This window comes from Mastigoproctus giganteus, chromosome 1, assembly GCF_048544385.1.
Source record: "Mastigoproctus giganteus isolate SK-2022 chromosome 1, ASM4854438v1, whole genome shotgun sequence".
In the NCBI taxonomy this organism is placed as follows: Eukaryota; Metazoa; Arthropoda; class Arachnida; order Uropygi; family Thelyphonidae; genus Mastigoproctus; species Mastigoproctus giganteus.
Genome location: NC_143575.1, coordinates 143,836,294 through 143,857,999, shown reverse-complemented (window position 1 = coordinate 143,857,999; position 21,706 = coordinate 143,836,294). Strand labels below are relative to the sequence as shown.

General features: G+C 39.6%; 1 protein-coding gene across 1 annotated transcript in view; it reads right to left on the bottom strand.

The window, feature by feature from the left end:
* Positions 1–21,706, bottom strand: part of LOC150091174 (uncharacterized) — a 234,173-nt gene that overhangs the window by 146,539 nt on the left and 65,928 nt on the right. Inside the window, exon 2 of the mRNA XM_090374566.1 lies at positions 9,931–10,107. Within this exon, the coding sequence (XP_090230692.1) occupies positions 9,931–10,042 (112 nt within the window). The 5' untranslated portion in view covers positions 10,043–10,107. The remainder of the gene's footprint in view (positions 1–9,930; positions 10,108–21,706) is intronic.

Here is a 21,706-nt window from a genome sequence, read left to right as displayed (position 1 = left end):
GCATAAGTGAAATTTATAATTAAAAGAGAAGATTATCTTGGAAACAAATGCCTCCTGAAACATTTCTGAAGAATACAACTTCTTGTGCGACAAACCAACGAGTGCCGAGCCAATAATGAGTGATCAACAAGTGTGCATTTAGTCGATGATGATAAAGAATAAACATTCTTTAATATTTGTAAGTCGTAAATAATTTCTCTTTTATTATAATTTGTTTGATTTTGCACGCTACATTTATATCTCTTTCGATAAATTTATCATTGTTTAAACATAAACTAATTAGCTAACTAATTTCATTGTTGAGAACATAACCCCTATTTTTAACCTTATGTCTATGGGAAATAAATTCCCGCTTTACGAGTGCGCGCTAGGAACGAATTAACTCGTAAAGTCGAGAACTACCTGTATGCAACTCATGGTTTCTGTCCTTTTCCTGTGGAGGTGGGCCATCACTCTAAATGCTTTAGTGCCGATTAAACTAACCAAAGTTGTGCAGTGGCATCATTAAAGAACATCTCACAGTGTAAATTCCTTCACAATGAAGTGCTTAACTCATTATACATCAAATAAGTAAAGCTTGCCCAGTAGGGAAAACAATTGTTACTTATTCTCAGTGGGTACCACCACTCAGATGGCTGTTTTGGGACTGACCCCCCCCCCTTCATCAGTGTCCGTGTCCCAATTGGGTTGTCAGTTGTTATATCCCGATGGTATAAAAGCTGACTGACAACCCAGTTGCAAAAAGTTGTGAAACATTATGACAGTAAATTCTCACATTCTGAGGCTTTTTAGTCCTAAATCCTATATATATTCTAAGCTTTAACTCTGTTTGCCACCTACAATGAAAAAGCACCAGTGGTCAGAGACAGTGTCCATATCCTAGTTGTGCCACTGTACACAGCGTTGGGATCACTGTGAAGTATACAGTCAGAAATAAAATCAGGGAAGCAGAGCATATCTGCTTAATAACTTTCCATAGCACTTTGACTGTAATCAAAGCATTCAATCTATATGGAACTTCTACATTGGGACATAATGTTTTCAGTATAGAAGTGATATTCACAATAACATGAAAATCAATGTAGTCCATGACTTGAGGCACTTAAGGTCTCTTCAAGTGGGGAAGAGTTAATCTGTCTTAATACAAGATGTAGTACTACAGTAAACCACCACTATTTGCGGTTGCTAATTTAATATACAAAATGAAACCTAAAAAAATGTGAATTTTAAAGTAGCGTGAACATTTTCCGACATAAAAAACATGGGCATGGCTAAAATCATCTTGCCTGGTCAAAACAGCACCCAGCAGGTGGGGGGGGGGGTAAGAGGGGTGACAAAATCGCAAGTGCAGATATTTCCCGCTAATCCTTGTTCAGTATGTGTTATGCGCTTGTCATAGAAGGTTTCGTTGTTTGCTTTTATTGATATGTTTACAAAAGTGAAAAATCAACCGTTTTGCAGTGTAAACAGACTTTTTTGAGTGTGTTAACGGTTAAAAGAAAGTGACTTTATTGTGGACAAGTTCTTTTCTAACCCCTACAAAAATATGGCTACGAATAACAATGGATTTGTGAAAAGATCAAAGGTGATAAAAAAAAAGACATTAGCGAGTAAAATTGAGTTATTAGGCAATTTCTAATGGTAAAAGTGTCTCATCAGTGGCAAAACATTATAAAATCAATGAGCCGATGGTACAATCAATCAAGAAATCGGAAGGAAAAATCTGCCATAGTGTCCACGAAAATGCGCTAATTGCTTCAAAAATTTGCTCTGTAACTCATGATGTTAAATTAGAAAAAAATGGAAAAGGCTTTAAATCCGTGGATAGAAGACCGAACTCAAAATAAAATTCCGTTAAGTTCACTCATCATTCGTGAAAAGGCAAAACACCTTTATCAACACTTTAGTGAAACTGGTGATAGCATTGATGGGATAAGTTTTTTAGCTAGCAAAGGCTGGTTTGAAAGATTTAAAAACGATATGGCCTTCATAACGTGAAACTTGTAGGCGAGTCTGCATCAGCAGATTTCGTGGCTGCAGAAAGCTTCCCGACTGAATTTAAAAAATTAATTATGGACAAGGATATGTTCCTGAACAGATGTTCAATGCAGGCGAAACTATGTTGTTTTGGAAGAGAATGGCAGCCAGGACATTCTTAACACAAAATGAAAAATCTGCTCCTGGATTCAAAACTTCCAAAGATAGGCTTACTCTTTTGTTTTGTGCAAACACTAATGGACACATGATCAAACCGATGCTTGTGTATAAATTGCAGAATCCACATGCTTTGAAGGAAAAGATCATCTTCCAGTTTATTGGAAATCCAATAAAAAAGCCTCCGTAACACTTTTTAGAGAGTGGTTTAATGATAGCTTTGAATGAGATGGAAAATTACTAAGCTTCAAAATCTTTGCCTTTCAGAGTTCTGCTTCTTATTGATAATGTGCCAGGACATCCAAGCAGCCTAGAATTTGACAACCCAAACGTTGAAATTGTATTTTTTCCACCCAACACCACATCACTTTTACAACCGCTAGACCAAGGTGTGATTTCTGTGTTTAAATCCTACTATGTTAGGAGAACTTTTACTGGCTTAATTGAAAAAAATGGAAAGGGAGACAGACTTAACTGTAAGTCAAAGTTGGAAAAATTATAACATCACAGATTGCCTGATCAACATCAAGGCATCAGATGATGAGATAAGAGCATCGATAATTAGCATTAGCTTTTTTAGCATTAGTGATTTAAAGGCATATGCTGCAAGAAAGCAAGTTTATGAAGCATTAGCCAAAAAAAAAAAAAAAAACCCTCACGCTCCCATTTTACCCCTCCGTTCGTTCCTAGTACCGGTCCAGCTCAGCCTTAAATTTATTTAGTCTATCAACTTCCACGACAAGGGATAGAAATCTGTTCCATCAACCAACCAACCACCCGCTGGCTAAAGGCAAACTTCCACACATCTATCCTACATCTGTCTTTCCTCAATTTGAATTTATGCCCTCTCAAATGATTATTCTGAGCAACAAGAATTCCGCATTGAGCATGCTCAAACCATTCAAGGCTTTATACAATTCAATCAGATCACCTCGCAGGTGCCTAATCGACAGACACTGTAATTTGCAAAATTTAAGCCTTTCTTCGAAAGAGCAACCCTTTGTTCCATTCAGTAATCTTGTTGCCCTTCTCTGTACTCGTTCCAACAGCTCTATATCCTTCTTAAAATGAGGCCTCCAGACCTGTATACAGTACTACGCAAGGTGTGGCCTCACTATTGCCTTATACAGGGGGATAATCACCCCTTATCAGTGCTAGAAAAATTCCTCTATATCATTGACAAGACACTATGAGCTACTCTTGCAGACCATCTGCACTGATCAGAAAACTTCATATCTGCCTGCACAATTACCCCCAGGTCCTTTTCGTTCTCTACCACTGTCAGTGTAGTACCACAGAGTTGATATGTCACTCTGGGGTTGCTGCTTCCCATATGTAGTACTTCACATTTGCCAATGTTAAACTTCATTTGCCACCTATCAGCCCATCTGCTCAACTTTTCTAGATCCTGTTGTAGCAGCGTACTGTCATTAGTGTCCTTAACAACCCTGCCAACCTTCGTATCGTCTGAAAACTTGGGCATTAAGCTTGATATACCATCATCAATATCATTTATAAATACAGAAAACAACAATGGACCCAATACTGAACCCTGAGGGACTCCAATAATAACATTAGTCCATGATGAGCAGTGTCCATTGATTACCACTCTCTGTCTTCTCCCACTCAACCATCCCTTTATCCATAGCAACAATTTGCCTCCAATGCCACATTGCTCCAATTTGTGCAGCAGTCTTCAATGTGCAACAGTACCAAAAGTCTTTCTAAGATCCAAATATATGAAATCAAAGTTATTCCCTGCATCCAATTCCTTTGTGGCCACATCATAGTATCCAATCAAATTGGTCAGGGAAGACTTTCTCTTAACAAAACCATGTCTGAGCTATAACTGAAGTCTTGTCTAGAGTCTATATGATCCTGCAGTGCTTCTTTAACCAGTGCCTCCATTAATTTCCCTGGAACAGAAGTTAAACTAACCGGTCTATAATTACTTGTGTTGCCCTTTGATCCTCCTTTGTGAATTGGGGTCACATTTGCACATCTCCAGTCCATGGGTACCGTCCCTGAGTCCAAAGAAGCTCTCATAATTATGGCTAAGGGTTTGCTTACTTCCTTTGCTGCCTCATTTAATATAACTGGATAGATTCCATCCACCCCAGGTGCCTTTTTTTATGTTTATCTTCAACAATTTCTCCTCCACTTTCCTCTCAGTTATTACAAAATCATCTAGCTCACTGCCAGTTTAACTCACCTCTGGCATTCCCCTCCCTGAATAACTCCTCATGGGTGAATGCAGATGCAAAATACTCATTTAATTTGCTAGCCACCTGAGCAGGATCATCAACAGTTGAACCATCAATATCCAGTGGACCAATGATTCATCCCTTTCCTTCTAGAGTTTACATAGGTAAAGAACTCTTTGTTGTTTTTCTTTGCATCCTTTGCCAAGGATTTCTCATAATCTCATAATCTGCCTTTGCCTGTCTAATCTCCTTTGTGACTTGGTTTCAGACCAGCTTATATCTATCAGAGGCTTCCATGTCACCCATTCATTTATATGTATCCCATGCATTTTTCTTCTCTGCCACATGTCTCATTAGTTCATCTGACATCCATTTAGGCCTAAACCTTGAACAATATTTCTTAGTTGGTATGTAAAGCCTAGTATCTTCCAAGATAAATTCTTTGAATGCTTCCCATTTTGAATTTGCTGTTGGTAACATCATCAGTTGGTCCCACTGTATAGAATTTAAATACCGTCTCAGTCCATCGTAGTCGCCTTTACGGAAGCAATAACCCTTCCCTTTACCCCTGATGGTTGTTACCTCTTTGAGTAAATCCCACTTCAGCACACTGTGATCACTACCACCTAGTGGTTCCTTTATCTGCAGATTCTTAATGCATGAAGAATCACTACTGATAATCACATCAAAAGTATTACTCCCTCTAGTTGCCTCCCGAACATGCTGATGTAGAAAACAATCATCCAATAAATCCACAACAGCCTTGCTAGTGTGTGAGTGACCAACCCACAAATTCCAGTCAATATCTGGTAAATTAAAATCCCCCATTATAAGACTCTCTGATTTACTGGCCCACTCTATTTCCCTGTACAGTTCCTTATTATACTCATCAGAGTCATTAGGCCTATAACACACTCTTACTCTCAATTTTGTTCTCCCAATGCTTATGTCACACCAAACTGACTCGACACTGCACTGTCCAGCGATGTCGACTGGCTTCACTTCCTTGGATTTTATGTGTTTCTTAACTAATAGTATAACTCCTCCTCCCTTCCTATCTTGTCTATCCTTCCTGTACACATTGTACTCCCCAAATGTGTGTTGGCAAAAATTGTGGCAGAAGTGGTTGTTGCTAAAACAATCCCTAATGTCAATGAACTGGTCGCCGATATTGCAGCAATCGCACAGGAAAAAGAAGGCAGATGCTTTGAAAACATCGATGCAACAGACATTGAGGAACTTATTGAGACTCATGCAGATGAACTTACAATAGAAAGGTTGGATGAATTAGTAACAAGGTCAAATGAGAACCAAAATGATACTGAGGAGGAAGATCTTGACGTTGTTAGACCAGAATTCAATAGCAAATCATTAAAGGAAATCTTTAGCCTCTCCATACAACTTTTAGAAAAGGTGGTGGAAATTGATCCTAATTTGGAAAGAAGCATCAAGTTTAAACGAGACCTAGAACAATTACTCTTGCCTTACAGGGAAATTCAAAAGGAGCTCAATAAAAAAATGAAGAAACAAACTTCGATTACGAGTTATTTTTCGCCCAGCATCCCATATTCTTGATAGGTTTTTGAAATATTTGTTTGAAATTTCTAATAAATATTACATTTAATATTAAATTGTTTCTTATTTTCATTTCAATGCCTTATGCTTGCATTTTACTATGTACTGTCTATTTTTGTCTATGCATAGTCATATTATGTAGGTACATATAATATATACATAGACAAAATTTTAGATTAGTTTTTCTTATATATTCCATACTTTGGAATGGAACCCTTTTATTACTATGGGCGCCACAACTCAGTATTCGAGTTTTCAGTATTCACGGAATTTCTCAGGAACGTAACCCCCATGAATAACTGGGGTTTACTGTATTACCAAAACTTCATGTGGTTTTAAATGCTTTGATAAAAATCCAAAAAATGAAGTTCAGAATGAAAATGAAATATATTAAGAGATGAATTAATACTTAAGTAATGTACTTCTACAGTTTTTCATTAAAAGTAATTTCACAAAAGCACATTAACAGATTCGCTGCAACATATACAGTGAAACTTCCCTTTAACGGACAGCCATGGGGAACAAAAATGTGTCCGTTAGAGAGAAGTGTCCGCTAACAAGAAGTCTGAGGGAGAAGAAAAAAAAAAGAAAGAAAGAAAAATCGTTAAACGTTTAATGTAAAATTAAATTAAAATATATACAGATTTTGAACAATATTTTTGTAAATAATATACAATTACATACACAAGAGATAAAGAAAATCATTAAACGTTTAATGTAAAATTAAATTAAATTATATACAGATTTTGCACAATATTTTTGTAAATAATATACATACAATTGTGCTATGCATATTATGACTTTATCTTAAGAAAAATACATACAGTAATCACTTATTTTCTTCTGCACCTTCTTCCGGATGATAATTTTGTTTTCAACAATTGTTTGGAGTGAAGAAACCATCGAAAGTCCTTCAGTATCTTCTTCTTCAGCAGCGAAAAACATTTTTAAACGATTGATTTGTATGAGTGCTTCTTATATTTTCATCGGTGGTTCATCGTTAATATGTTCTTCGACAGAATGACCTCCTTCCATTTCTTCATTCTCATGAGGAACTTCTTGAAAAATATCGATGATAATGTCGTTGATATCTATAGCACCATCTTCTGTAGTGAGGTTCGAGTCTATATCTTTGTAGCCAGGGTCACTTGTAGCTGAAGTATCATACATTATCAATAGATGTTGAAGTTCTTGTTGCTCCACATTGCTGTTCACAACTTCAATTTTTGCGTTTGACAAGCCAGACTTTACAAAACAGTTCACGACAGTTTGTTTTCTAATTGCGTTTACTGAAGAGGAAATCCATTGAATCGCATCTAGGATGCTGATGTTCTTCGCAAGGTCACTCCACATGTTACATCGTTCATGTTTGCAATGAGATGTCTCAAAACACGTTTTCTGTAGTGAAGTTTAAAATTTTTTATTATCCCTTAATCCAAGGGCTGACACTCTGCAGATGTGTTTGGTGGCAGAAAAATGATTTGAATGTTGGACAATTCAATGTGCGGGTGAGATGCAGCATTATCCATGAAAAGAATAATTTTTCTGTTTTGACGAATCGTGTTTTGGTTAAAGTGACTTATCCATTGGTTCATGATATCTCGTGTCATCCACGCTTTTTTATTAGACTTCCAGTCAACATTCAAAAGATTCAACTTTATGCCCTTGAAACAACGAGGATTTTGTGGTTTTCCTATAACAAGAGGTTGTTCAAAAATCTCCCAGCATATTTGTACACAATAGTACAGTCAAGCGTTCCTTAGAAATTTTTCCGCCCTGGCACTTTTCGTTTTTTAGACTCGTTTTTTCAGGAAGAGCTTTAAAAAACAACCCTGTTTCTTCACAGTTGTAAATACCCTTAGCTTCAAAATCACGACATAAATCTTCCAATTTGACGGTCCACTCTGTTACAACCCCAGTATCAACAGATCCACCTTCACCACTTACGGTTTTCCAAAAAATTTTATGCCGAGTTTTGAACTTGTCTAGCCATCCCACAGAAGCTTTGAACTCATTTACTCCCATAGATTTCGCAACCTCCAAAGCCTTTTCCCTAATAATAGGCCCATTAATGGGAATTTCTTTAGCACGTTTGCGACAAAACCACTCATACGTAACATTTTCAATTTAAAGTCCAACAGTTTTCGGGAATGATTTTTGAACCTGATCATTTCCGTGTTGCCAAAATTGTTTGAGCAGTTCATTTTTTTTTTTTCTTTAGGATGTCGCTTACCTGCGTCTTCCCGATTTTGAATTTTGCAGCGAGATTGCGAACACTATTTTTTTGCCGATCATACGCATTAATAAGTTCAACTTTATCTTTTAAAGTTAAATGTTTACGAGAAGACATTGTGCACTTCACATGACACTGAACAAAACTGAAAACTGAAACTCAAAAGACGAAAGGCCGACCATATCCCCCCCTCCCGCACACACCGAATTCATCAGAAGTTTTACACGTGCCTTAAAATTCTTGAAAAAGGGTTTAGAACCGCGAAGTAAACCTTGATAAAATTCAGAGAATCGGAAAAAGAAAATAAACACACGATTGAGGCAATACGTGGAAGAAACGTTCCTAAAAAAAGGGCCACCGGCCGTTATGGGGAGATCAAATTAAGTGCTAATCTAAACGAAACAGTGCAGATTGCCTGTCCGCGTCCGTTACAAAGAATGTCCGCTAAACAGAAGCTGAAAACACGTTAAAACCAATGGAGGTGAGTTGGGGAATTTGAAAATGTCCGTTGTAGAGAGATGTCCGTTAACGAGAGGTATCCGTTAGGAGAAGTTTCACTGTATTTGAAAAAGCCCATTCAATATATGGCGCATTATAGCCTTAGTAGCTAATGCGCCAATAAAATGAAAACCAACCCATTCAATATGCCAAATTTTCGAAACATTGAGAAATAACAAAACTTCTGAAATTTCGTAAATAACGGTAAAAGTAAAAATCTGGAATTAGCTAAAAGCAAACACTATTTTTCGGCTGAGTTGTAAATCAGTGAAATAAATCAATTTTTGCAACTGTAAAATTAATTTATATAAATCAATTTTACAAAAGTAAGCTGACCGGGCTAGCCAGGTAGGTAAAGTGCCTGCCTGGCAACCCAAATGTCGCGGGTTCGATTCCCGCCTCGGGCTTGGATCACAGTAAAATGCAAAAACTTTGGGAGGTGCAATATGGCCACAGAAGCTGATGCGCCAACAACTAACAAAAAAAAAAGTGTAAATCAATTTTACAACTAAATAAAAATGAGTCATTGACTCTATAATAGCCCAGAGTTCAATCAGTATTAACCCCAGGGGCTGAACATCTGGTGAGTATGGGCTTGGCACACCCAGGGTCCTGAGCTGGATATCATCATTCTTCTCTTTCTTGGTGATTTCCTTCTTTTCCTTCCCCCCCCCCCCCCTCTCTCTCTCTCAGGGTAACTCGAGAATATTTTTTGGCCGGTGCAGCATAAGCCACAGGCTTCCTTGCACCATATATCTAATATTATTATTAATAATAATAATAATGTCAACAGAATCAAGCAGTTCATTTCATGTTCCTTTACTTTTACACCACTCAATATATTGACCGTCTTATGCATTACAGCAGAGCACTTGGGGTAGTGAATGTTTATATGCATCAACACAGAAAACACGTGGTTTTTTTTTTTTTTTTTTTTTTTAGGAGTATTAGCAACTAAAGCCATATTGCTCTGGGGATATGCGGTGGTCATCCCCTGACCTTTCCGCATCCTCCGTATTTGGTGGGCACAGGCTTGAACCCCGATCTAATCAAGAAGCGTGCTATGCACTGCTGCTCCTGCCCACTTGGTTACGGAGGTGCCAGAAAACACATGAAACAAATAAAAGGAGAAAGGGAAGATGAAGAATTATGAGTTCTGACTATCCTCACTTTCTAGCTCCTATAGAAACCTACTGCTGGAAGAGAAAGGAATGAAAAAGAGATAGAAAAGGTTCAGATAGAAAAAGAGAGATGGAGACTACTTACATGAATGCAGACACTCTGTTACTGTGGTTGCATCTATGAAGTATCCTCCACAAAGAATGCAAGTCAGATAGGGGTTGACATCAATAATCTTTAATCTTGATGGTCTATGCATGATGTGGAATTGTCAAACCTCCATTTCATGGAGAGGGCTCACCTCTCAACCAACACCATAGAAACCTTGGAGAAAAAAATATATATAAAACATAAGTAACATGAAAGGAATAAAAATTACTGTTTCTTGTAAATTACAATAAAAAAGTAAAAATAGTGCAGTAATTTTTGAAACAGCTGTAGTACATTAGTCTTTTTTTTTTCTTTTTTTTTTAAGAAGCAGGTAATACTCTACAGATCTCAGTCAGTCACTGCAGAGATACTTTTGTATCGAGAACACAAGAGAATAATATATTGTTGAGGTGTAAGGACAATAATTAGTATATTTAATAATGCCTGCAGGAATGAGGTGACTGCCTCATCATAAAAGGTAACGGTTAGACTACATCTTGAGTACAAGGTCTGGAAGCCTCATTTTAGGAAGGAAGTGGATCTTTTGGAATCGGTGTAGAGAAGGGCAAAAAGATTAGCCAAGGACACAAATGGGTACTATTGTCATAAAAGACTTCAGTTCTGCAAATTGCAGTATCTAAAAACTGGGTACCTTTGAGAAGAACTGCTTCTCAAAGTAGTTTTTTAAGTACCGTATTTGATGGCATATAAAATGCATGAGCATATAGGACGCACCCCCATTTTAGAATGGAAAATTAAGGAAAAGTTTTAGTGTATTTAGGCATTTAATATTTATTCTAATGTGTATAGTAGAAAAAAGCTCATCCTAAACATGTGATCAAAACAGCAAGAAAAATAATAATACAGTATAATAATACATTATTTAATTATTAATTTACAATTACAGCAATTTAAAAGAGAAATAAAAGAATCTTATCTGCATTAGAAACTATTTTATATGAAGCAAACTACCACTAGAATTGAAAATGAACAAAAAGACAATGAGGGTATGGTAAAAAACATTAGTGTTCTCCAAAGGGAAAGTTCAGTCATTTTGAAAACAAAAAAAAAAAAAAAAATCATCGCCTTCAAATCCCAAAAACTCTTTCCTCATTAATGTTGGTATCACTGTCTTCAAATAACACAGTGTCGTCAGTGCCATCAAGGGCATTACTAATTCCTGTCTTCTTGAAAGACTTTATAATTATTTTACAACTTATATTTTTCCAAGATTCCTTAATCCATTCACACTCCTGGGCAATGGTGGGCTTCTTAATATGTGTGAGGTCATTTTTTTTTTTTTTTTTATGTGAACCCCAAACACGAGAGGTATTAGAACCTATAGTACTTATCTGCCTGTAACAACTGCACAACAGACTAACATAAGAAAGACTCAAATATCAAAATAAATGCAATTATTGAAGTACACAAGCCCCTGTGGGGAAAATACATTGAAAAAGCAAATAGTAAATTGAAACAACTGGACAAACAGACACAAGCACCCCAAAACATTGCCTTGGACTGAAATGCCTATACAAGATTAACACACAAATATTTCCTGGAAATAAAAGAGCCACAGTATGTAATGGCTGAATAGTACAATGGTACCAAGCAAACCAAGCTGCAAAGCACACTAAGTAGACACCATAGAGCTACTTGTAAAGGAAGTGGCAGGAGAAGCCACACCCCTGAAAAGTGACACCCAAATGCTAAAGAACATACATAATTAATGAAACAGGATCCTAGCCCCTATGACAAAAGCCTAAATGAACTAGGAACAGGAATAATTCACATCGCAAAAGCAAAACACCCAGAACTTCACAATTAAACCAAACAAACGTAAAACAGGATGAGAACTAAACCGTGTAAGTAGAGGAGAAATCTAGAATAGATAGATCAACAAATGATAGTACAATGGTTAAACAAACTAAGTTCTTACACAAACTAAGTTCTTAAGAAAGTAACAGCCAATACATTCCACCTAAAAGTAACAACCAATTGCCCTGGAACAAGACCAACTGGGGGAATAGGGCTAAAAAGAAACTATTGTGACTAGCTGAGAACAGTATCAAGCAGAATGAGAACGGCATAGGATTGCCCAGGAACATGGTACAAAAGCCATATCCCATGAGAATGCTATAAGGATCTTGAGGACATATGACTGGGGATAACATAGTTATCCTACTAAGGATAACTAGAGACGCAGAGGGTTGGAAGTGACAAATTCTTATAGGTACACATCTAGACCCTAAGGGAAGGTTGGACAATAAGAATGGGAGCAAGAGGGGTATAGGGTACAATCCTGAGGGGGAACTAGATCAGACAAGAACCGGCTGGGGGCCATGGCCAAACACCCGGAAGACATGAAGGCAGGACCAACTCATCATGGGCCAAACCATGGAGGAATTAATGTGCCAACTTGCAACAGGCTGAGTGCATTGACCAGGTGAGGAGATGAGACTTTTGGAAAGACTCTTGACAAATAAAACAACTGAATACATGGCAGATGCTGACACATGGCGTAACCATGCTACAACCCTAGAACTCACAGAAATCAAGCACCCAAGATTGTGTCATATTGAAAATACTGCCAGGGAGTCTGCGACCGGAAGACAAGAAAGAGAAGAAGGACCAACTGTGAATGGTGACTAGTGACTAATCCCTTAACTGACAATTGTAACAGTAAAATATCTGTTTTGTGAAATTAACATTCGTACTCCCCCTCCAGCCTAGGACAGGATTGAGCCCTGCAAGGCTGTGGGGCTAATGAACTAATAAACCCAATAATAAACTCAACAAACTGAAAAACTAAAAACTGAATAAAATACTTAAAATGACAATTACAATCAACTATAGGAGGGCCCCCACCCCGGACAGGATTAAGCCCTGCGGGTGTCGGGACAAGAAATTGAAATTAATTGAAGATCTCAATGGTGAATTGTAATACCATGTAAAAAGCGTGTATAATGCGCTTCCTACTGGGAGCTCTCACACTGGTCTGGATGGGCCTGGCCAGCGCCGGGAGCATGCAAATGGGACAAAGGTAAGTAACACCGCCTTAAGCATGATCTAAACCATGGATTACCCATTGGGCTAACTAAGTCTAAGCTAGTTGGCCGCAGGGCCCTAAGATGATAGTAGAATCTGGCTGCCTCCTCGTGGCTAGGGATGGGAGCGGGGGGTTGGGACATAATTGCCCTCAACCCCCTGCTGCTAAACGCCAGACGCCAGCCACAAACAACATAAAACAACACACTAATCACACTAAACTACCCAATCAGAATAAATACTAATATAAAAGAAAATAAACCACACAATATAAACAGGTCATACTAAACTCACTTAAAACTAATCTTACGATATAACTTAATCACAAGTACACTCAACTTCATATTAAACCTAACTTAACTAAGCTAAAACTTTCACTTAAAACTGAACCACAACTTAAAGACTTAAGACTAAACGATAACTGAAAATAAAAATCGTTTAACAAACAAACTCAAACTAAACCAAAACTAAAAACTCAAATAGGAATCAACCTAAACTTATACCTAAACTAATTCCAACTTAACTTAACTAGTACCAAAAATTAAAGCGGAACCAACTAGACCCATAACGCCAACTTAAATAAAACCCAAACAAAATTAAACCTTAGCTTAAAATCGACCTGATCACCAACTAGATTTAACTTAAATCCTCTTAGAAGAATTTCGCGATACTGCTGGCAATAATAAACGCTTAACACACGGCGGACATAGGAGTAACCCTGGAAACCGCCAGTAACATAAAAAATTACTTTGCAGACTTTGCAGTACTTAGTACCGTGCTTGGTTTGGAGGTTGAGAAGACGAAAGAAGATATTTGTTGACGTTGGACTTGAACTTCTGTAGATTGTAATTTTCAGGAAATACGTATGAAGGAAGGTTGTTCCAGAAAACGGCAGTTGAATGAATAAATGAGGAAAATGAAAAGTTGGTTCTGTGGGTTTGAAGTTGGTCAGTAAATGGATGTTGGCGGCACGTGTTCGGACTGTTTTGAAAGAGAGAGCGGGAATTATAGAAGCAAATTCAGAAGAACAGTGCCCATGGAAGTATCTGTAGAAGAGGCATGCAGCAGAAACAGTGCGTCTATGAGAAAGCAAGTGGAAAGACTCTGTTAGAGGTGAATCATTAATTAACCTAACTGCCCTCTTCTGAATGGAATCAAGAAGCCTGAGGGAGGTTTTGGGGGCACCACCCCAGATGTGGGAACAATATTCCATGGCAGGGTGGATTTGCGATTTATACAGAGTGAGCAGCTGTTTGGAAGAAAAGTAACGCCAAGAGCGAAAGAGAAAACTAAGTTTTTTAGATGCAGAGGAAGCAATATTTGTAATGTACTTGTGCCAAGAGAGATTAGAAGTCAGGGTAATCCCCAAAAGAGACATATCATTTTGCCTAGAAATCGGAGTGTAACTAAACATAAGCACAGGAGCAGAAGAATCCTTTTTGCGAGATATAAGACAAGACTGAGTTTTAGAAGGGTTGAAATCAACTAAGTTGTCTTTGCCCCACTGGAGAATTACCTGAAGATCGGCATTTAAGGAATTGGTAGCAGATTTTCGAGAAGTTGAAGCTGATTGAGCAGGACAAGGTTTCTCAAAATGGAAAGTTGAATGCAATGTGCTATCATCGGCAAAACTATGGATAGGATTTCCAGTAAATGGAAGAAGGTCATTGATATACAAGAGGAAAAGAGTGGGGGAAAGAACTGAACCTTGGGGTACACCGGCATTAATGGAGAAGTTAGAAGACAGAGAGCCATCTACCATCACCCTCAGTGAGCGATCAGAGAGAAAACTGGATAACCAATTACTAAAAACAGTTGGCAAACCATAAGATGGAAGCTTGTTTAGAAGACCTTTATGCCAAACACGATCGAAAGCCTTTGGGATGTCAAGAGCAACTACTTGTGTTTCACCGAACCTTTCCATTGAATTAGTCCATAAATGGGTAACATAAGCCAGAATATCACCAGTGAATCGACACTGACGGAATCCATACTGGTGATCCACATTGCTTTCGTCGAAATGACAGTGGCAGTGGTTCAGCATATAAACTCCGGACATGGGATGTTCTAAATGCTCCAGTAGCGATACGAATGGCTTGGTGGTGAACTGGGTCCAGTCACCTAAGTACACTGTTTCTAGCCGATGCGTACACTTGGGACCCATAGTCTAGTTTAGATCAGACAAGTGCACGGTAGAGGCTGAGTCAAGTGGAGCGGTCTGCTCCCCATTTATTCGAGGAAATAGAGCGTAGAAGATTCAACCCTCTTGTGCACTTTGTCCGCAGTTGACGAATATAAGGTAAAAATGTCAACTTCTTGTTGAAAATGAGCCCCAAGAATTTTGTCTCGGGTGCTACTGGAATGATGTCTTGTCCGAGTTTTAGTTCTGGTTCAGGGTGAAGGTTCCGTTTGCGACAAAAGTGTACGCAGACTGTCTTCTGTGGCGAGAACCTAAACCCATTAGTCACTGCCCAAGAGTTGACGTGGTCTATGGCATGCTGCAATTGCCTTTCAATGACCCTCATATTGCATGATTGCAAAAAGATGCTAAAGTCATCTAAAAAGAGGGTACTGTTTACGGTTGGAGGAAGTTGTTCAGTTATAGAGTTAACTTTGATTGCAAAAAGCGTAACGCTTAAAACTGATCCTTGTGGAACTCCCTCTTCTTGGCAGAATGGCCGGGAGAGGGTGGAACCTACACGAACTTGGAAAGACCGGTCTGTAAGAAAGTTTTTGATAAAGAGGGCAATGTTTCCTCCAAGACCAAAGTTATGTATGTCTTTTAGAATTCCATATCTCCAAGCCGTGACGTACGCTTTTTCCATATCAAAGAAAACCGACACCTGGTGCTCACGTTTCAGGAAAGCATCACGTATACATGTTTCCAAGCGGATTAAATGGTCAAGTGTTGACCTGTTCCTTCGGAAGCCACACTGTATCCTGGAAAGGAGGTCGTTAGATTCTAAATACCACAAAAGACGAGCACTGACCATTCTTTCCAGGATCTTGCACAACCAGCTCGTCAGAGCGATAGGACGGTAATTTTTTGGTATTTTTGGATCCTTTCCTGGTTTCGGAAAGGGAGGGACGATTGCCATATGCCATGAGTCCGGAAATGTCTCTTCAATATAGATTCTATTATAGAGACAAAGCAAACGATCCATGGATTCCGATGAAAGGTGTTTAATCATGTCATAATGGATGTCGTCTGGCCCAACAGCACTCGCCTTGGATAGTGAAAGTGCTGCTTTCAGCTCCCATTGTGTAAAGGGCTGATTGTATTCCTCGCAATTGTTAGAGGACAGCTTCAGGTGATGTTTCTCTGCTCTTTGTTTGACCGCGAGGAACTCTGGGGGGTAGGATGTTTCTGAAGATACTTCAGCAAATGTCTCCCCGAGAGTATTTACAATTGCAGTTAGATCTGCAATTGTACATCCATTATGTTCCAGGATCGATGAAGGGTGTGAGTTGTATTTACCCTTCATTTTCCGAACTTTGTCCCAGATGACTTTGGGATTGGCGGCCCGGGTAAGGGAGGATGAAAATTTGATCCAAGATTTCTTTTGGCTCTGACGTCTAATGTACCGTGCTTTGGCACGTGCACATTTGAAGGCTATTAAATTACCTGTGGTGGGGTAACGACGAAATATTCCCCATGCTTTGTTTTGAGCCTTCCTAGCTGCTGTGCATTCTCCATTCCACCATGGTTTTGGAAAACGTGGAAAGTGGGATGATGTCCTTGAAATTGCAACTGCTGCTGCTGCCTGGACTATACTTTCTGTGATGTGTTTTACTGCCTCATTAATTGGCTCCTGGCCAACTATAGTGGTATTAAACGTTGCCAGATGTTGAAAGGCATTCCAGTCAGCCTGATCAAGCTTCCACCACAGTAAACAAAATGGAAGACATGGTCTACCACTAGTTAGGGTGATTATCACGGGGAAGTGATCGCTCCATATGGGTTTTCCTCCACCTCCCAAGCAAGTGAAGGAAGGAGAGAAGGGGAGCAGATAGAAAGATCAATGGCAGAGAAAGTATGGGTAGGCATGTGGAAGAAGGTGTTTGTTCCCACATTTAGGAGGGAGAGATCATTGTCAGTGAGCATATGCTCTATGACGCGTCCCCTTCCATTGATGTCAGCACTACCCCACAGAGTGTTATGTCCATTGAAATCCCAAGAATTAGCATTAGCATTAGTAGAGGCATATGATGCAAGAAAGCATCAGCCAAAAAAAAAAATTCAGCATCAGCCAAAAAAAAAAAAAAAAAACACACCACTCCCATTTCACCCCTCCGTTCGCTCGAAATACCTGTCCAGTTGAGCCTTAAATTTGTTTAGGCTATCAACTTCAACAACAAGTGAGGGAAGTCGGTTCCACCAACCAACCACCCGCTGGCCAAAGGCAAATTTCCGCACATCTATCCGACATCCGTCCTTCCTCAATTTGAATTTATGCCCTCTGAGCTGATTATTCTGAGCAAGATGAAGAATCCCATTGGCATTGAGCATGCTCAAACCATTCAAAGCCTTATACACCTCTATCAGATCACCTTGCCGGTGCCTAGTCTCCAGACTCTGTAATTTGCAAAACTTAAGCCTTTCTTCGTAAGAGCAACCCTTTGCGCCATTCACTAATCTTGTTGCCCTTCTCTGTACCCATTCCAGCAGCTCTACATCCTTCTTGAAATGAGGCCTCCAGACCTGTATACAGTACTCAAGATGTGGCCTAACCATTGCCTTATACAAGGGAATAGTCACCTCCTTATCCCTGCTAGAAAAATTCCTGTATATCATTGACAAGACGCCATGAGCTACTCTTGCAGCTCGTCTGCACTGCTCAGAGAACTTCATATCTGCCTGCACAACTACCCCCAGGTCCTTTTCATTCTCCACCACTGTCAGTGTAGTACCGCAGAGTTGATACGTTGCTCTGGGGTTACTGTTTCCCATATGTAGTACTTTACATTTGTCAATGTTAAACTTCATTTGCCACCTCTCAGCCCATCTGTTTCCAGATCCTGTTGCAGCAGCAGCATAGCGTCAGTGGTGTCCTTAACAACCCTGCCAACCTTTTTATCATCTGCAAATTTGGACATTAAACTTGATATCCCATCATCAATATCATTCATAAACACCGAAAACAACAACGGACCCAACACTGAACCCTGAGGAACTCCACTAATAACATTAGTCCACGTTGAGCAGTGTCCATTGATTACCACTCTGTCTTCTGCCACTCAACCATCCCAAGGGGAAGGTTGAGGGAAGGCATTAAACAAGGGGAAGGCAATTGCATGATAAGATCGTCAAGGTCTTTTTGGGGGATGTCAATCCCAGGTGGCAAATAAACAGAGCAGACAGTTAATAAGAACCCCACTGTAAGGCGAATTGCTACAGCTTCAATGCTAGTTGTAAGCTGCAAAGGCTGAAATGGGATCTGGTTGCCGACGAGGATTGCGACTCCTCCGTGGGCAGGACCATCCACAATTCTATCCTTACGAATGATGGTAATGTCATGCATGGTGGGGTCATCATTTGCCTTTAAATAAGTCTCCTGTATGCAAAAGCAAACTGGTTTGTGCTTTTGCAGGAGTGCCTTGATGTCGTCAGTATTTTGCCGGAATCCACGACAATTCCACTGTAGGAATTTAGCCATTATTTGAACTTGGTGGGTCCATCAGGCGGCGTCCAAGGTGCTGAGGGCTTAATTTTGTCAGTCTTGGATTTATCCTTCCTGGGGAAGTATGGACGCTGTCCTGTGTCCATTTCTTCCTCAGCGAAGAGTTCCAAAACTGACTCATCATGTACTTCCTTCTGCTTGACATCCATGTTTTCCTGGGTACTAGGTGGTACTTCCCCTTTCTTATTCTTTTCTTTTGCTTTTGTTACTTGTGGAGCATTAGGAGGTACCGATATAGGAGTGGCAGCTGATTGGTCCTTCTGTGCAGGTTTTTGGGAGCTTAAAAGATAACGTGCGATGGGTGTAAAGGATTCTTTTGGAGGGATGGACATGTCCGTCTCTGTTCCAATGGAACACAGACGGACATGTCCATCATGAATGTTTGTCCAACATGAATATTTGCTGATGCTATCGAGGCAGTGTTAGGTGGGTCGGAAAACTGCCAGCTTGGGGGGAGACAAAGACCAATAGATTGACAGTAGCCACTGGCAGAGGTGAAAGAGATTCTTGCACTGCTTCTATTAGAATGAGCAGAAGCCTGGAAAACAAGATGCATGGTATTTCAGAGACTGCTGGGAGCCATTGCGGTACAAGTAAACACATGGGTTGTGTTAGGGTAGCTAAGAATAGAAACAGGTGCAGGTATACTTGCGTGTACACCAATGCTAGGAGTTTAGTAAATAAATTTGATGAATTTGAGGTATTGCTCAAAACATCAAAGGCAGATATCGTTGGGATATCAGAGACGTGGTATCACACAGATATAAGGGATGCAGAACTGCAATTTGGGGAGTACAACGTCTACAGAAAGGATAGACAGGATAGGAAGGGGGGAGGAGTTATGCTATTAGTTAAGAAACACATAAAAACCAAGGAAGTGAAGCCAGTCGACATCGCCGGACAGTGCAGTGTTGAGTCAGTTTGGTGTGACATAAGCATTGGGAGATCAAAATTGAGAGTAGGAGTGTGCTATAGGCCTAATGACTCTGATGAGTATAATAAGGAACTGTACAGGGAAATAGAGTGGGCCAGTAAATCAGAGAGTCTTATAATGGGAGATTTTAATTTCCCAGATATTGACTGGAATTTGGGGGCTGGTTACTCACACACTAGCAGGGCTTTTGTGGATTTATTGGATGATTGTTTTCTACATCAGCATGTTCGGGAGGCAACTAGAGGGAGTAATACTCTTGATTTGATTATCAGCAGTGATTCTTCATGCATTAAGAATCTGCAGATAAACGAACCACTAGGTGGCAGTGATCACAGTGTGCTGAAGTGGGATTTACTCAAAGAGGTAACTACCATTAGGGGTAAAGGGAAGGGTTATTTCTTCCGTAAAGGCGACTACGATGGACTGAGACAGTATTTAAATTCTATACAGTGGGACCAACTGATGATGTTACCAACAGCAAATTCAAAATGGGAAGCATTCAAAGAACTTATCTTGGAAGCTACTAGGCTTTACATACCAACTAAGAAATATTGTTCAAGGTTTAGGCCAAAATGGATGTCAGATGAACTAATGAGGCATATGGCAGAGAAAAAAAATGCATGGGATACTTACAAATTAACACATGACACAGAAGCCTATAATAGATATAAGTTGATATGCAACCAAGTTACAAAGGAGGTTAGGCAGGCAAAGGCAGATTACGAGAAATCCGTGGCAAGGGATGCAAAGAAAAACAGCAAAGAGTTCTTTACTTATGTTAACTCTAGAAGGAAGGGGATGAATCAGATTGGTCCACTTGATATTGATGGGTCAACTGTTGATGATCCTGCTCAGGTAGCTAACAAACTAAATGAATATTTTGCATCGACATTCACACATGAGGAGTTATTCAGCAAGGGGAATGCCAGAGGTGTATTCAACTCTAGCAGTAAGCTACAGAATCTTGAAATAACCGGGAGTAAAGTGGAGGAGAAACTGTTGAAGATAAACACAAGAAAGGCACCCGGGGTGGATGGGATCTATCCAGTTATATTAAAGGAGGCAGCAAAGGAAGTAAGCAAACCCTTAGCCATAATTATGAGAGCTTCCTTGGACTCAGGGGAGGTACCCATAGACTGGAAATGTGCAAATGTGACTCCAATTCACAAAGGAGGATCAAAGGCTGACACAAGTAATTATAGACCTGTGAGCTTAACTTCTGTTCCAGGAAAATTAATGGAGGCACTGGTTAAAGAAGCACTGCAGGATCATTTAGACAAGACTTCAGTTATAGCTCAGACACAGCATGGTTTTGTTATGGGGAAGTCTTGCCTGACCAATTTGATTGGATACTATGATGCAGTCACAAAAGAACTGGATGCAGGGAATAACTTTGATATTATATACTTGGATCTTAGAAAGGCTTTTGATACTGTTGCACATGGAAGACTGCTGCACAAATTGGAGCAGTGTGGCATTGGAGGCAAATTGCTGCTATGGATAAAGGGGTGGTTGAGGGGGAGAAGACAGAGAGTGGTAATCAATGGACACTGCTCATCGTGGACTAATGTTATTAGTGGAGTCCCTCAGGGTTCAGTATTGGGTCCATTATTGTTTTCTGTATTTATAAATGATATTGATGATGGTATATCAAGCTTCATGTCCAAGTTTGCAGACGATACGAAGGTTGGCAGGGTTGTCAAGGACACTACTGACACTATGCTGCTGCAACAGGATCTGGAAAGGTTGAGCAGATGGGCTGAGAGGTGGCAAATGAAGTTTAACATTGACAAATGTAAAGTACTACATATGGGAAACAGCAACCCCAGAGCAACGTATCAACTCTGTGGTACTACACTGACAGTGGTAGAGAATGAAAGGGACCTGGGGGTGGTTGTGTAGGCAGATATGAAGTTCTGTGAGCAGTGCAGATGGGCTGCAAGTGTAGCTCATGGTGTATTGTCAATGATATATAGGAATTTTTCTAACAGGGGATAAGGAGGTGATTATTCCCTTGTATAAGACAATGGTCAGGCTACACCTAGAGTACTGTATACAGGCCTGGAAGCCTCATTTCAAGAAGGATGTAGAGCTGCTGGAACGAGTACAG